This window comes from Lissotriton vulgaris, chromosome 10 (genome assembly GCF_964263255.1).
Source record: "Lissotriton vulgaris chromosome 10, aLisVul1.2, whole genome shotgun sequence".
In the NCBI taxonomy this organism is placed as follows: domain Eukaryota; kingdom Metazoa; phylum Chordata; class Amphibia; order Caudata; family Salamandridae; genus Lissotriton; species Lissotriton vulgaris.
The window spans coordinates 631,253,524-631,269,632 of record NC_141698.1 but is presented as its reverse complement, the minus strand read 5'-3'; the positions used below and the strand labels follow the sequence as shown (position 1 = coordinate 631,269,632).

At 44.8% G+C, this 16,109-nt stretch overlaps 1 protein-coding gene across 2 annotated transcripts in view; it reads left to right on the top strand.

Annotated features, from left to right (window-relative positions):
• The window catches only part of KMT2C (lysine methyltransferase 2C), a 1,555,522-nt gene that overhangs the window by 645,979 nt on the left and 893,434 nt on the right, over nt 1-16,109 (top strand). Inside the window, exons 23-24 of one of the 2 annotated variants that reach the window (XM_086941471.1) lie at nt 5,572-5,676; nt 6,323-6,370. In XM_086941471.1, the coding sequence (XP_086797597.1) occupies nt 5,572-5,676; nt 6,323-6,370 (153 nt within the window). The remainder of the gene's footprint in view (nt 1-5,571; nt 5,677-6,322; nt 6,371-16,109) is intronic. The other variant, XM_086941472.1, reaches the window with a different exon arrangement.

Here is a 16,109-nt window from a genome sequence, read left to right as displayed (position 1 = left end):
CCAGACCCACTGCGAGGAAATAGCGGAGTTCTTTCACCACAAAATAGAAGTCATCAACTCCTCTTTCCCTCACTCTGCCACCCTGCTTAGAGACCTTGCCGACATAGGCCCCACGATAGCCCCACCTAACGCCCTTAACAGCCTACCGGCACTGGACCTAATGAATCTAGAAAAAATCATGGGACAGGTCAAATCTGGATCACCCACTGATCCAGCTCCCCCGAGGGTTCTCACTTCGATAACTAGTCTGATATCACTCACCATTCAAGACCTGCTTAACTCCTCCCTCCATACTGGCATCGTCCCACCCCTCTGGAAAAAAGCTATGGTCAAAGCCTTATTAAAAGAGCCCAGTCTTGATCAATCCAATCCCACCAATTACCGACCTATCTCCCTCCTGCCTTGGCTCAGCAAACTTCTGGAGAAGCATGTCAATTCTGTCTTGACCGACTTCCTGGAGACTAATAACATACTTGACCCCACCCAGACGGGCTTCAGGCCCTGTCATGGAAAAGAGACTGCCCTGATTGCAGTGACGGAGGAGGCAAGAAGGTTCTTGGACAGTGGCGGGTCTACAGCCATCGTTCTACTTGACCTTAGTGCCGCCCTCGACACTGTAAATCATAGCATCTTACTTTAACGCCTTGGTATGATAGGAGTATTGGGAACAGCACTTACTTGGATGAGATCCTTCCTCTCGGATAGATCTTTCCAAGTATTTGAGAGGGAGTTCACCTCCTCCAGTAAACCTCTTAACTGTGGAGTGCCTCAGGGCTCCTCCCTGAGTCCCACCCTTTTTAATGTTTACCTTAGTCCTTTGGCTGATGTCGTCCGCCCCTTCGGTGTGAAAATTGTCACCTATGCGGACGACACGCAGCTGGTGGTAGCGTTGCCCCCCCCCCTTAACTCCCACCATAGCCTTCACAAATGCTTGGAAGCTGTCGCTGCCTGGATGTCGGGCTCCCACTTAAAACTTAACGGGGATAAGACGGAGGTAATGCTCCTTGGAAATAACATCACGAAATCCATTGATTCCATCTGGCCCCCCTGTCTAGGCGGCCCCCCTGTCTAGGCGACCCCCCGCAACCCAAGGAGCAAATCAAGAACCTAGGCATCTGACTCGACCAAACTCTTACCTTCAACCACCAAGCAACCAAGCTCGCTGCCACCTGTTTCGGACTAATGAGACTACTCCGGAAAATTCTCCCCTCCTTCCATTCAAGACTGATTATGGTCCAAGGACTAATTCTTTCGCGTCTCGACTGTGGTAACGCCCTATATCTTGGCGCCCCACAGTCCACACTCACTAAACTTCAAATTATTCAAAATTGTGCAACAAGAATTCTTCTGAACATCCCTCGTCGAACTTCAGTAAAAGCCAGATTGAAAGAACTCCACTGGCTCCCTGTGAAAGCCAGAATTGAATTCAAGAGCATGTGCATTGCACATCGCTCTTATTGGGGAACAGGCCCTTCAATCAATCGCCCCTTAGTGAAAGCCTATCTCCCCACTCGTTCCCTCAGATCTGCGACCTCCCACCTTACCTCAGTACCACGCATTAGAAGAGCCAGATGTGGGGGCCGCTCGCTTTCTTACAATCTGGCCAAGACTTGGAACTCCCTCCCCCTCCCTATCAGATCTGAATCCAACTTGCTCACCTTTCGAAAACTTTTAAAAACCTGGCTTTTTAACAGGACTCCCATCTAATTCTTTTCTGCCTCTCAAACTCCAGCCTCCTTTGCTTAATCCACCACATTTCTTTTACAGCGCTGGGACGCCCCTGGGTAGCCATCGCGCTATATAAATTCTCTTTCTATTCTATTCTATTCTATTCTATTCTATTCTACCATTGCTTGTCCCAAAGCCTGTACTCGCTAAGGACTATTGTCCAGGATATCATTGCCTACCTTTTGCACTTGCAGAAAACTGGCCTTGCTTACACCGATTGCATATATTTACCGCAATCACAGCCTACATGCAGAACAGGGAACGCTCTTAACTTTTCAGAATTCCCATTGCCTTCATGGAGGACCTTAAGAGGGTGATGCCCCATAGAGCACCTCCTTCCCCTGCATGGAATCTCAATGTAGTACTCACCAGGCTCATTGTACTTCTTTGAATCGATCATTCATACTCCTACCAGCTCTTCTTTGTTGCCATTACATTACTTAGCTGCATAAGTCAGCTGCACGTTCTTAGCCTACCCTATAAGAGCTATTCATTCAGATTTATAAGGATACAGTTGTCCTTAGAACCAATCCAAAGATCATCTGCATGGTGATGTGACCCACCTTAACCAAATCTTGGAGGGCCTAGTCTTCTTCCCAAAAACAGATTCCATTGTGGACAGAGCACTCTACACACTGAATGTCAAGAAGACTGTGACTGATGTAAGGGAGTCTTGAAGGAATAAAAGTGGGGACCACTTGTAGAGCTTCTTATGCGGTTTTATTTTAGATGCAAAAATAAAAGATAAGGACATAACATCCGTCTCTGGGGTGAAATGAAAACCAATAAGGAGTATATGGATCATGGGTTTCAGAAGACGAGGACCCCCTGGGCTTCACCCAGGGGGTCCGCGTCAGCTCTCCAACAAGGGCATGAAAAAAAGAAAGAAAGCTCAGGGTTACTGGTTGATTCCGGCTCCCAGGAGAGTGAGGGGATCACCAGGGACCGACACCAATATGCAGCCAAGCAACAGCTAAGGAAGTATTAGCGCTAGAGGTGTGCTCGGGGACGAGGGAGTGAAAATAACCCACCCACGCAGTCCCGTGACCTCCCTCACCCACTCCTACCCAGTCCCACCCCGTGATAAAGCAAGTCTCCGTATTCGGTCCCGTACCTTGTCCAGCCACACTTCTCCAGAAGTGCGGCGGGGCGGCTCGTGTTGACGGTGGCCTCCTGGCGTATTGATTCCGCTGGGCTGGCCGTCTCTGGTATCTTTGTCCTCCTTCCTGGGCTCCTCGATATGAACGCTGGTCAGCTCCGGCTTCTCAGCTTTTCTTCCTCCTCCGCCTTTCGCACCATCTACTTTCTAGTGAAGTGTTTTGAGCGCCGCCTCCGTCCCGGATTGGTGGAATGGTGGTGACGTCATGGCCGAAGTTTCCACCCCCGGGAAAGTCCAGGGGGCATTAAAGGGACCGTATGCGACCTGTTCTCGGGGTGGAAAGGAACAGGAATTAAAGTCCTCGACCTGCCCTGGCCAGACAGGACCCCCGTGACAAAGACTTATGTACTACATTGACACAACCACGCCTTTCCGTAAACTAGACCAGCTCTTTGTGTCCTTTACAAAGTCTGAGAGGATATCCCATCTCCAAGGCAGGCATAGCTATGTGGGTAGTCAAGTGTAAGCAACTATCTTAATGCAAAAAAGGGTTGTGTCTGCAGATCCTGGGGCGCACTCCACCTGTAAGAAGAATTTACTATAGCTTTTCTAGGTAATATCCTACATACGGATATTTGTTAGACAGCTACCTGGGCAGCACCATTCATCTTTGCCAAACAGCTTTATGTGGACATACTAGCCAGTCAGCAGACAATTGTTGGCCCACTGTGTTAGGGACCTTCTCCCAGACATCTGCATCATCCACAAGCTATCCACCACTTACAGAGGGCACTGCTTTACAGTCCATGCTAAGCATATCTATCTACAGCCACACATGCCTTGAACAGAAAATCCTACTTCCATGAAAGCGCCTGTTTGTAGCATGTAGTGCTGTAAATTCTTATGCTCCTGCCCTCCTCCCCAGAAGCCTGTCTCTTGTTTTCTTCTTTTCACTACACATCGTGCTTCGCACACCTTATATAACTTTTATGCCATTTATACTGTCACCCGCTGTGAGTAAAGCAGTTTAACATGGACTTGGTTTCCACGTACAGTATACCAGTATACAAGGAGGAGGAATCATACCACATCTTGTGATTCGAAAGATTTCGTGGAATAAAAACTGCTTGCAAACATCCATGCCCAACTCTAGGTGGCAGGAGTATGCTGAGCATGTTAATCTACAACACTAGTTTCTATGAACAGATGCTTATAAGGCACGTAGCTTTTCCTTTTTAGGTCTCACCTGACCCTGCGCACATGCGCTGCTCTGCGATGCTTCTAGTAAGGACTTTAAACTCGGACCACACGCTTGTGCGTGTGCTTTTTTTTTTTTTGCCCACACGCTATTGGCCAAAGGTGGGTGCATGTCCCACCTTCTCTCTCCCCTGGCCTAGAAAGCTCGCTCGCGAGCAGCAGCGCGGCCGGGTGCCAGCTGCATACCTCACATTCCTTGCATGGCACGCGCACCGCGCTTGTTTTTCTCAAAGTGCCTAATTTCTACTATTGTGCTGGGCCCTGATATCACCGAGGCACACAGAGGACCACAGGACTATGTATGAAATATGCCTCAAAATTTAAGGCACCAATTAATAATCGTCTGGTCGCAATATCTACTTATAAGTGCCGTGTAGCAGTGTTTGTTCATACAGAAAGACTTTTTTGTAAAAATGTTCAGTGGAATGCCTTGTGGATTATTATCACGAGCGTTGCAGCCACGTTTCTCTGATGCGTCCGTGCCAAACAAACCTGCAATTTGCAGTTCCAGGCGTGCGGGTGAGTCTGCCATTATGTTTACGAGACCTACATTTCGCAGCACAGAACGCTGTTGATTTTCTAAGCTTGGAACTTGCAGTACAACGACCTCTCCAACTTTCCCGCAAGTAGAAAGCATGGAGACCCTTTGCCACTCAAGCTGTGCCCTTGCAGACATGCCAGCATCCGGTGGCAGAGGAGTCGCGGGCCAAGCATGAAGTTGGCTTATTACTGTTATCGAGCTAGGAAGCTTTCCTCGCAGAGGTCGCAAAAGAAGCTTGGCACTGAAGGACTATCGTCACAAGCTCACAGGCATTTCCCAGGGACATGCTGCTTTTATATTCCAAAGGTACTGGCTACGGAGCCTTTTAAAAAGCCTCCTGAGGTATTTGTGGTGGTTCTGTGGAAACCTAGCGCTGTTCCTTAAGCTGGCAGTACCAGGAGAAAGGTCAGAGGTCAGATGGCAAGCATTTGAAATGCCTGTAATTCCAACTTTACAACAAGCATTGGCAAAGCCAATAGGTCTCGCTTTTGGGACCTTATAAGTATTTAGTTATGCAGCACAATATCCTTAGTGCAACAACATCAACTGTTGCATGGCTAAACCCTTATAAAGTCCCAAAGGCGAGACCTATTGACTATGCCAATGCTTGTTCTTCAATGCAGCAATTAGAAATGGCAAAGGTGTGAAGTGATCCTCTTAATAAAAAATTTTTTTAAAAGTTAGTTCTGACTAATACCTTGACTTTGTTACACTCAACTCTATTGTCCATGTTGCTGAGACTTTTGTTAAAGTGAATCTGCCCTCATTCGAATCAGGTTGATGTAGTCCGTTCAGTTCAGTGCTGTGCTCGGTTGCAATATCATGACATACATTCGAATACATTAATACCATTATCTGGACTTTCACTTGTTAATTGTAATTCAGGATTTTTAATTAGAAATACATTAAAGGTAATGAATTGGGCTACATTATTACTTTTCCCCAGGTAACATACAAGACCGACTCTCCGACCTATCGGAAACTTTGAACACGGATGATGACCTTCTTGGCATGTTTTCTGATGATCTAGTAAAGGCTGGACCTCGATCTGGTATGCATTTTAAAATGGTGCATATTTCAGAATGATTTTATGGTAACCGTTGGTCTGGTATCATCATTTGGTTTTAATAAGTCTGCTTATTGTAAGTGTTTACTCTAATTTAAATCGTTTTTTTCAATACAGCGCATGTTTTGTAAAGTCTGCTTTGCTTCGTACAAGCGATCATGGCTGCTGCACTGTTCTCATGCTGCAGAGATCACCACAATCTTTTTTTAAATTCAAAGTCCTAAATTGCTGTTATGTTTTCAAATCGTCCCCTGGTTTGCACTTTTTTACACTAATTTCATGGAAGTGCTGTCTGTGGCAACAGAGATGTCAAACATAAATTGAAGTTGTTCTTGAATTTTAACAAATTGTAGATTTGAGAAATTTTTATTTTAATGTCCCGTACCATTTTGAGGACTTTAGGACTCTGTTTTATATTTAGATTTTGCATGCTGTTGTCACTCTTAATATAACAAATTAAGTTTTTTAGTGATATTTGGTGCACATACAACACCATGTCCTTTCTATAAAAATGTCAGGTGCACTTCTGACCGATAAGGATTTTGATGATCTTTGCATATTGCCTTTTATCATAGTATTTTCGTTTTGCTCTTGTTATAATCACCCATTTTATCTGGTTTGGGTCCTGTAGGTCTTGATTTATGCACTTTCCATATCGAGAACTCATCCTCCCCGTTTGGTAAGAAACTAAGCCATGGAAATTCCATGGGTAGAACTAGTTCACTTTCTTTTCTTCTTTCAATTGATAATATTTTATGCATGCATCATTAATTATGCTTCTTTGCTGTTGTATAATTTTGTTTCTGTGCCAGTAAGCTTTGTTTCAAAATCCTAAATATGTATGTACAATTGGTATAGAATCTGTGAACTGTTCAGCATTTTCTATGCCTATTCTTAATGCGTGTTAACTAGTTAATATTTCCCAACTCATTGCTAATCAGGGACAGTTTTTTGGGTGACCAAATCTTGTTAGTCTCTTTAGTAAATACAAAAGGCTGACATGTTGCTTATTGTAAGTCCCTCTGGGAATTTTTAAACATAAAATTCTAAAGCAAAGGCCAGAATCTGTTATTCATCTGTAAGATATCTGAAAAGAAGTGATCTTTGGAGCATCACTCAGTCTTTGAGTTGGAAGTTGTCCTGTTGCTAAAATCCCCACATTCTAGGAATATGGGTATCTACACTCTCAGGCATTCTCTACAATCTGCCCACATGCTTACACATGCTGGAGCGTGAGCTACGTCAGCTGAGCTGTGCTACTTTGACATGGCAGATATGCAATAGCTAGCAGTTTTGAGAATAGTTGTCTGATTATGAAGATAGAGCAGAAAGGGAAGAATGCCTCCTACATAGAGAGCCCACCCCACGTCGCTTTGGAGAGGGATATAAAGTTTAGCCCTGCTCAAAAAGCAGTGGTGCATTACCATGGACTGTGGTAGTCGCTTCACTCAGTAGTCTGTGTATTTCTGCACCTGGATGCCTTAGTGGTGCAAGCAGGGTCCCTGTCTCGGATCATAGACATAGCACACTGACTTCACCATCAACCTTCAGAATTCCTATCTCATTCCTGCCCAGTGGTTGAGCTTAATCGGCACAGTGTCAGACCCAGCCTGTATGAAGCTCTTTTGCCTATCAGAGGATTTTATATATTCTGAAAATGATTGTTTTTAGCTAGTTTTCGATTCTGCTTCTGCAGGATGTCCATGTTAATGCTTCTGAATCTTTTTGATGCTGCAGAGCTAGTGGCGAATGAGGTCTCTCAGGGCTGCCTGAAAAAACTGCCTGCAACATCGGGGAATGTTATGGCCCACATAGAGGTCTTCTAATCTATCATACCAGACCTACATTGGTGGTTTGCCCCTTCAACTCTCCACCATTACTGGACACTATTGGCAGTAGCTTTGCAGCAGAGCATTGTTCCAATAACGGCTGATATGGTTTACACCCCGAATGTGAAAATGTATTCCTTGAGTCGCCTCTCACTGAAGAATTACTAATGGGAACCTTCTCCCTAAGGGAGAAGTCTTTTTTCTTTCCAGATTGAGATGCCTCAATGTAAACCTTTATACCGTGGTCCCAAACTTGAAATGCCCTCTGTTCTGCTTATGCAGAATCCTTAAAACGGTTCCTTAGTAGGACGCAATCAGTTTCAACTAATCTCTGGGCCTACATGTTCCCTTCAAACCCTCTGCTTTTGTAAGTCATTCCGAAGGTGTGAAAAAATATAGAGCTGAACTGTTTATCATAGACGAGGCAACTTTTTGGTTTGCCAGTCTGTTGGAACTCATGTTTCGCTACCTTTTATTCGCCCACACAGAATATGTTTGTTTTTCGCAGCAGGATGGTCTGTTTACATCCATCCTCAGACCATTTGTCTTCATGCATGGAGATTTAGTGTTGACCCGCAGATACCTTTTGCTTCCCAAAATAGGTAGGCAACATTCTCCAGTATTAGATCTTTCATAGATTCACATGCTTGAATCATTCCCCGTTGTTGAAGTGGGACTCCCACGGTACTATAATAAAGCAATGTGTATTACTATTATAGATAGAATGGCAATTTTATATCCTATCTAGATCCTTTTTTAAAATGGGCTAAACTGCAAACTTTAACCAAACAGGCGCCAGCACCCTCTAGAACACTCCCAGGAGAGGCTGGAACCCTCAGATGTTCTACTGCATGTCGTGTTATGGGAGTCTCCTTTAGCTCTGCTAAAATTGCATTTTTCTCTGTTTTTTTCAAATGGATTTACTTCCACAAAACATCACTTATTTGACTACCTGCATATCCCGACTGGACATAATTTCCCAATTCCCTAAAAAAGGACTTTTCAGAACCCGTGACTCTTGTGAGAAGAAGTGGCTCCATATGATTGACCCACATAAAGATTGCATATACTTCCTCTATCCAGAGCGTAAGATGAGTGACTGCAAGATCTGTCACACCTTTTCTCAGAAGACTCTTAAAGACCGGGAAGGTAGACTTTTGCTGTTGCTAAAAAAGCTAAAAAATAGAGTGCCCATTATTGTAGGAGGATAGTGATCAGTATTCACAGACTTCATCTTGCCTCAAGCGGCATAAATCTAAAGAATAAATTGCATCAGAACCACACTCAAAGGCATTAAAAAATCCAAACATACTACTGCTGGGCACAAAAAGAGGCATGAGGACCTTCCTTCCTCTTCCAAGAAGGGAAGAATTGCCTCAGAACGGTTCATTCAGAGCCTACCACTCCTGAAAGAAAAACTTCCCAAACGTGCTTTCAGTCTGTGCCGCTGATGAAAATATCCATGAAGAACTAGTCACTCTCTGCAGGTGTTTTCTTGCCGACGGTAACAATAACAACATTAACGTCTACCTTTACCACAGCTTAATCTCCTATGATCATGGCCTAGTCACTGCTGTCCTCACCGATCATGACGAGGATACTAAAATGCCAGCCGACGAAGGCTCCATTGATGACGTCCCTCCACAACTTGCTGTCGACGTCGAAGATCCTGTTGACGACTCAGTCCACACCGGCGCAATCACAGTTGCCATCGACGCCGCACACGACGACAATACTGTTGACGCTCCCGTTGACTGGGACACCAGCGATGGTACCGTGCAAAAATGGCATTTCCTCCATTATCTTTGATCCCTATAAGGGATAAATCATCTACAGCCATTATTCTACCAGCTCACACCTCTCGAGTAATTTGTTGACCTATCCACATGCGCACCTCTTAGATGAGGTTGTAGACTCTGAAGATGAAGGTCCCTCTGGATTAGCTAGTAGTCCATCCCAGCTAAATGTCAGATGCTAGGACTTTGAGGATGATGACGACCAGTATCAGGAGGACTATTACTCGCTGAGAGAGCACTCAGAACCAGACCCACAGGACTATCCAGCTCAAGACCAACAGCAGCTTTCTATCTCAAACCCTATGTTGCTGGTTACCATTTTCCAAAATATGCTCCAAATCTATTATTGCAGATTTCCACCATCTGCTCCAGCGACTCCTATGCCACAAGTACCAAGGCCTGTACAGCTGCTGCAACTCCTACCACTGCAACCATCAAGATTGCTTAAGGCACCTGTCACCCATCTTCCAGAGTTGGACAATACCTTGGCTGACAACCCCCGGGTTATGATGCTCCATCTATTAATGAAGATAGGGAAGAGGGAGAAAAGACACACTACCTCAGTGCCCAGTGAGTGGGATACCTATCATATCCCTACTCCATCCCCACCAGCGGTGCCACCAGTAGACTCAGACAGAGGACATTGGTGGATGGCATAATTTATTGGAGAGGGCAGCTAAATGGTTTTATCTTCCATTGCTTACCAAACAAGCAGTGTTTCCTCTATGATTATAAAGAACCTACCAAGAAATCGGTGAGGGCTATTCCATTTTTTGATTTGATTTGGCAAGAAGATTTAAAGGCCGTGAAGAACCTAGCTATGGTTTCAGCAATTTTTCCAAGATTAGACAAGAAATGCACAGCTCCCGATGACTTGTCTGATTTGACAGCCGAAACCACAGTTGGTGGTATCCCAGGCGGTGCAATATTAACCAATCCACACTAATTTCCTCTCCTCCAGACAGGGATGGTCATACGCTTGATAATATCGGCAAGAAATTCTCCTCCATGGCACCCATGACAAATAGAGCGTCAAACTTCCTGGCTATATAGGGCTGTTATGATAACCAAATGTGGTTGAATATTTCCACTTACATTGGCTTACTGTCGGAGGACGCCAAGCTGGAAACTCTAATATTGGCAGAGATAATTGACTGCGCCATTGATGTCTCTTCTAATGGGTTTGGACAACTTGCAGGAGCGGCTGTTCTCCACAGACAAGGATGGTTAAAATCCATTACTTTTGTCCCAGAGAACCAAAGTAAGATACTGGACATGCCATTTGACGCCAAATCGTTGTTTGGCAAACACGTGCCTGATGCCCTACAATCCTTCAGGGCTGATATGGATACAGCAAAGTCCCTTTGGAATCTCCAGTATAGGAAGCAGCCATTTCAAGGAAGCAGAGGAGCTTATTCCTTTAGAGGTGGTTACCAACTCTACAGGCAAAAGTATCAGTCGGGCTAGACAGTACTGTCCCCAGTATGCACAACAGCAACGATACTGACAACCACCAGCGGCGCGATATAAGCACTCAGCCAGAGGAAAATTGTCTGCCCATTGCAAAGAATCGAACAGCAAACAGTGGCCTCAATTTTATGCCGACTACCCCCACTCTTCACTATCTTATATTGAAGGTCAAATTTTAAACCAACTTCACCAGTGTTCCAGAATAACATCCGTAAAGTGAGTTGAGTGCTCGAAGTGATCTCCCAAGGACACACCCTGGAACTTCTCCAAAAATCTCCAAACACCCCACCTTAAGGCCCACCTCCCCCTCACTTAGAACAACTCCTAAACCAGATCTACCTCTGGCTGAAAAAGGGAGCAATAGACGTTCGAAAACTTCAGAAGGGATTTTGATTCTACTTCCATTTCTTTCAAATCAAAAAACCCTAGGGAGAATGGCTTCCGATTCTCAACCTATGAAGGATGAACAAATGTCTAAAGAAGCAATCCTTCCGCGTGGTGATGCTTCAGGATATATGACATTTCCTCAACAAGGGAGATCATATGACGTAACTTGACCTTCAACACGCATACTTCCATGTTCCGATACATCCAAAACACTGCAAATTCTTCAGCTTCCAGGTCACTAGCACTGACTCACAATTCAAGGTCCTTCCATTTGAGACAAAATCAGCCCCCATTATTTTTACCAAGATGTTAGCCCCAGTAATAGCCCATCTCCGACAAAAAGGAATACAAGTCTTTCCTTACTTGGACAATTGCTCATAAAAGCTTCCACACATCAACAAGCAGGACAGCCAAGCCCATTCTGCCTCTCATTGTTCACCACGCTCTGCCTCCCCATCAACTATAAGAAATATCACATGCATCCCACAACAACGTTGACATTCTTGGGAGCATTCCTACACACAGTTGGAAACAAAGCAGGTTTTCCACAAAAAAGACTTTCTCTGCCTGGATCTACAATTTTTTAAAGGGAATGATTTCTTCCTGCATCCCTCTTGTTCCAAATTGTAGACTACACCTCCGTCCACTTCAAGAGAAACTGGACAAGCAATGGCTCCAGGCGCAGGGTTCCTTCAAATTCATTCAAATGTAGAAAATAGGAATTTTATCTATCCCACTGGTGCAGGGACACTCACTGTCTACGGGTTCACAAATGAGGATCAACACTGGAGTGGAAACAAAATACAAGTTTATTACACTCATGAGCGGGATCCATCTTACAGACACTGCAAGTGTCGGAGAGGGAACTATTAAGCATAGGTTACAACATGGTATTTATACAGTCTTGGTGCAGCATGGCATTTACTGAAACCCCTCAGTCATGCCCGAATGTAAAACTGCTAACTCCTGATAAACCCCCCACACACGTTATTTTCATAGATAGATAGGGAACTTTACAGGCGTTGGTCGGTTTGTAGAAAGGAACATCTGCATGCTCGGGGCGTTTCAACAGGGACAAGCCTTTATCCTGGAACTCAAGTATTATCAGCACAACCAACTATCAGAAAACACGTAACTCCCTGACCTCACAAAGTCCCCCGCAGAAACACAAAATGGATGTTCACAGACAAAACTGCTGAGAGCTGAGGCGAAGTTAGCAAGATACATTTTTACAGTTTAACACAAATACCTACAACAATGACAGTAGCCTTGTTTTGATGGACACAAACTTAAAATTTGTCCAGAGATCTCTCATACCTAACACAAATTCCAGACTATTTCATAACAGCAGTTGTCTCCCTAGAAGGTTGCTGAGCCTAGCTCCAAAACTTAATGCAGACTAGACTAAACAAAGCTCCACATCAACCAATTAGAGCTCAAGGCTTTCTCCCTAGGATAGAAAAATAATCGGTGCTCATATGCACAGACAATACCACCAGTATGTTTTATCTTAAGCAGGAGGAAACACGCTCACCAGCGCTATCTCGCCTGGCTCAACACACCTGGCACTGTGCTCTTCAACATCAGATATCGCTCAAAGCAGTACATGTGCCAGGAGTGTCCAACATTCTTGCGTACTCGCTAAGCAGGACTATGCTGGGAGCTAGACTAGCACATTCTGGACAATCTTTTCCACTCGCGGGGCGAGTCGAACTTGGATCTATTTGCTACGAAGGAGAACAAAAAATGCCCGTTCTTCAGAAATTGGCATCCCCAACAGGGATCTTGGAGGATTGTGTTTTCGATGAGATAGTCTGGAATCCATGCGTACGCTTTTCCCGACCCCGTTGGTTGCAAGGGTGCTCAACAATCTGAAGGGAGAGCCTTGCCAACTTCTCATAGCTTCCAAGTGGCCCAGACATTTCTGGCTTATGGTGCTCCTGCTTCTCATGAAACATCCTCATGTTCATCTCAAATCAACACCAACGTTTTTGACCAGGGACAGGTCCGTCATCCCGACCTGACATCACTACACTTATCGGCCTGGCTCCGGAGTTAAATTAGTTATCCAGGATAGACAATCCAACAAACTGCAACAACATCCTTGCTAAAGCAAGAGTGGACACAGTGAACACAGCTTATAAACTCAAGTGAAAATGCTTCTGCCTTTTGTGTGCGGAGTATTATGTCTACCCTCTTACATCACCAACAGAGCAAATCCTCCCATACCTTCTCCATCCAGCAAGATCCAGAATCATAAATAATCAATAGTCAATATTTGTAAAGTGCAAACATATCACCCCTTAAGGTTTCTAGCCGCTGGGGGCCATCCGAGAGATTAATTGAGCTATTGCCCAGAGTCACATAGTGCTGAGCTGAGCTGGCTCCGGGGATCGAACCGTTCTGCATGCTGGAGTTAGCCGCTCTGGCCACAGCGCCACACCTCTTCTCATCCACTTGACTCATTCTTCCATCAGATTGCAGGTGGTAGCAATTTCCAGGTGTAGATGATCCAGTAATGCACCTTATCTATGGTCTAGTCGAATTGTAAAACAGTTCCTCAAAGGCCTATTTTGGACTTTCCCTATAAGAAAACCTCCACCATCGTGGTACCTGAATGTGGTGCTGGCACAGCTAATGAAAAGACCATTTGAGTCCATTCACAAGGCAGAATTTAAGTACCTTATTTAGAAAACGGCACCTCTAGTTGCCCTCACTTCTGCCAAACGAGTAAGTGACATGCACAGCCTTTACCATTAAGTTACTTTTGCTATAATTCAAGTCAGACAGTGTAATACTTTGAACCAATTCCTAGTTTATTCCCAAGGTGCCATCAGACTTCCAGCTGAATGAGCCAGTGGTTCTACAGATCTTCTTCTGGAATCCTCCGACGATTGCAGGAAAATCTCTACATGCTCTAGACCTCAAACAAGGTTTAAATTTTACTTACACAGGACCCATCAAATCCAGAGTAAATCAATTGTTAGTGACTTAACAGGGTTAACAGAAAAGGTCTTCCAGTATCAAAACAGACCATCACCAGATGGATAGTATCCACCATACAGTTATGTCCCTCACAAGCAGGAAAACCATTGCAGGGCGAAGTCCAAGCCCATTCCACCAGAGGTGTTTCCACATTTACACCCCTCTTTTCTGGTGAACCCATCCAGCATATTTGTGGAGCAGCAACGTCTTCCAGCAGGCATACATTTATAAAGCATTATTGCCTGGATGAGACTCATGAGACTGATGCTGTTGTGGGACAAGCAGTGTTAACACGTCTGTTCCAATTAGGTTAGCCATTTTTTCCTTTTTTCCCCACTGTCCGCTAAATATGTTTATATACTATGATTGTTCATCTCTTGGTTTACTACTCATTATTCTGATTCAAGCATTTGAATGTATGAAAGATCCAATACTGGAGAAGAAAATGAGTTGCCTGTAACTGTATTTCTCCAGTATTGCTATCATTCGTAGGTTCACATGCGACCCATCCTCCTCCCCTGAGAGGCTCCCCTCTGTACTTCATTATCAGGAGCTACGCCCCACTGGCTCTGAGCCAGCAGGTGAAAGAAAAATAAAACGATTTTCTATCATAATTTTATTTTTCATTTGCCGGCTCTGACCCAGCTTGTGCAGGGAGAGGTGGGGCTGGGGCATAGGAGGGAAGAGGAGGAGTGCTATCTGTACTTCAAAGTGCACATGTGTGTTTGGCCGCCCGTCTCAGGCCGGCCAAACACACATACGCACTTAGGTTCCTCAAACCTGGCTGTATTGTACAGCTGGGCTGGAGAAACTGCATAGACTCCCTGTCCTGAGTGGAGGGTCTTTTCAGCCCGCTCAGGTCAATCCCAACGCTGCTCTCATAGCATGAAAGGGGCGAGGGGATTGCACTGGAATTCTGTCCCAGTGTATGCTGGGAGCCTGGGACCAGGAAGACCACATGGAGGCACAGCTCGGGAGGCGGCCGACAGCTTAAGGTAAGTTAAATTTTTAAATAAAATTATGATTAACTCCAGCGGTTCCACTTCTGCACTCTCCTACATCTGTACCCCCACCATGGTCCCACTCCCCCGCTTCCTTCATCCGCCCCACCACTGTTTGTTTGTGGCAGCCACCATTGTTTATTACACTAGTGCCCGAAAACCTGAGGGATTCAGCCTCTCCTAGATGTGTTCTCGAGGATGCAGTCGCTTGATTGGCTAATGTTTGTAGTGTGGTCCTTTGTTTTTTGTTGTTGTTTTTTTAAAAGGGCCTAGATAGGCTATAAAACCAGTGGTTCATTGCCATTCTGTCTATAATAGTAATGCACATTGCTTTATTATAGTACAGTTAGAGTCCCACTACAATGACTGGGAATGATTCAAGCATGTGAATCTATGAAAGATAAATATACTGGAGAGCTACGGTTACAGGTAAGCAACTCATTTTCTTATGCTGGCTGCCCCTGCTACCAAATCATTCCATGTCAGCCGCCGAATCAAGTTATCTAACCATTCTGTATCAGCTTCCAGATCCAGTTGGCCTCTTGTTTAGAGTCTACAGGTCCTTCGAGGCTAGTCTTTCAGACATTCTGCACTTTTCGCGTTCTCTTGGTTGGCAAGGCTGGTTAGTTGCTATGGTGAAGTGTCATTCGGATGCTATTAAAGTTTATAGATTTATAGAGCACAGCTGATCACTTGTGGGGTATCCAGGCACTGTCCATACGCACAGGGAGATAAAGTGATTTCCCCAGAATTACAGGATGTTGCGCTGATGCTGAAATTCAAACCCGGATTTTCAGCTCTTGAGTCGGTAGCCGTGGCTGCTGCTCCACATCCTTTCCCTTTGTGCTCTTACTGACTGTGTGCCTTCCTTATCAACTAGTCCTCTTTGATCAGGTCACTCTTTGTGACACATTTCGAGAAAAGCCTTGTTGCACCCATTTCCTTTCGTA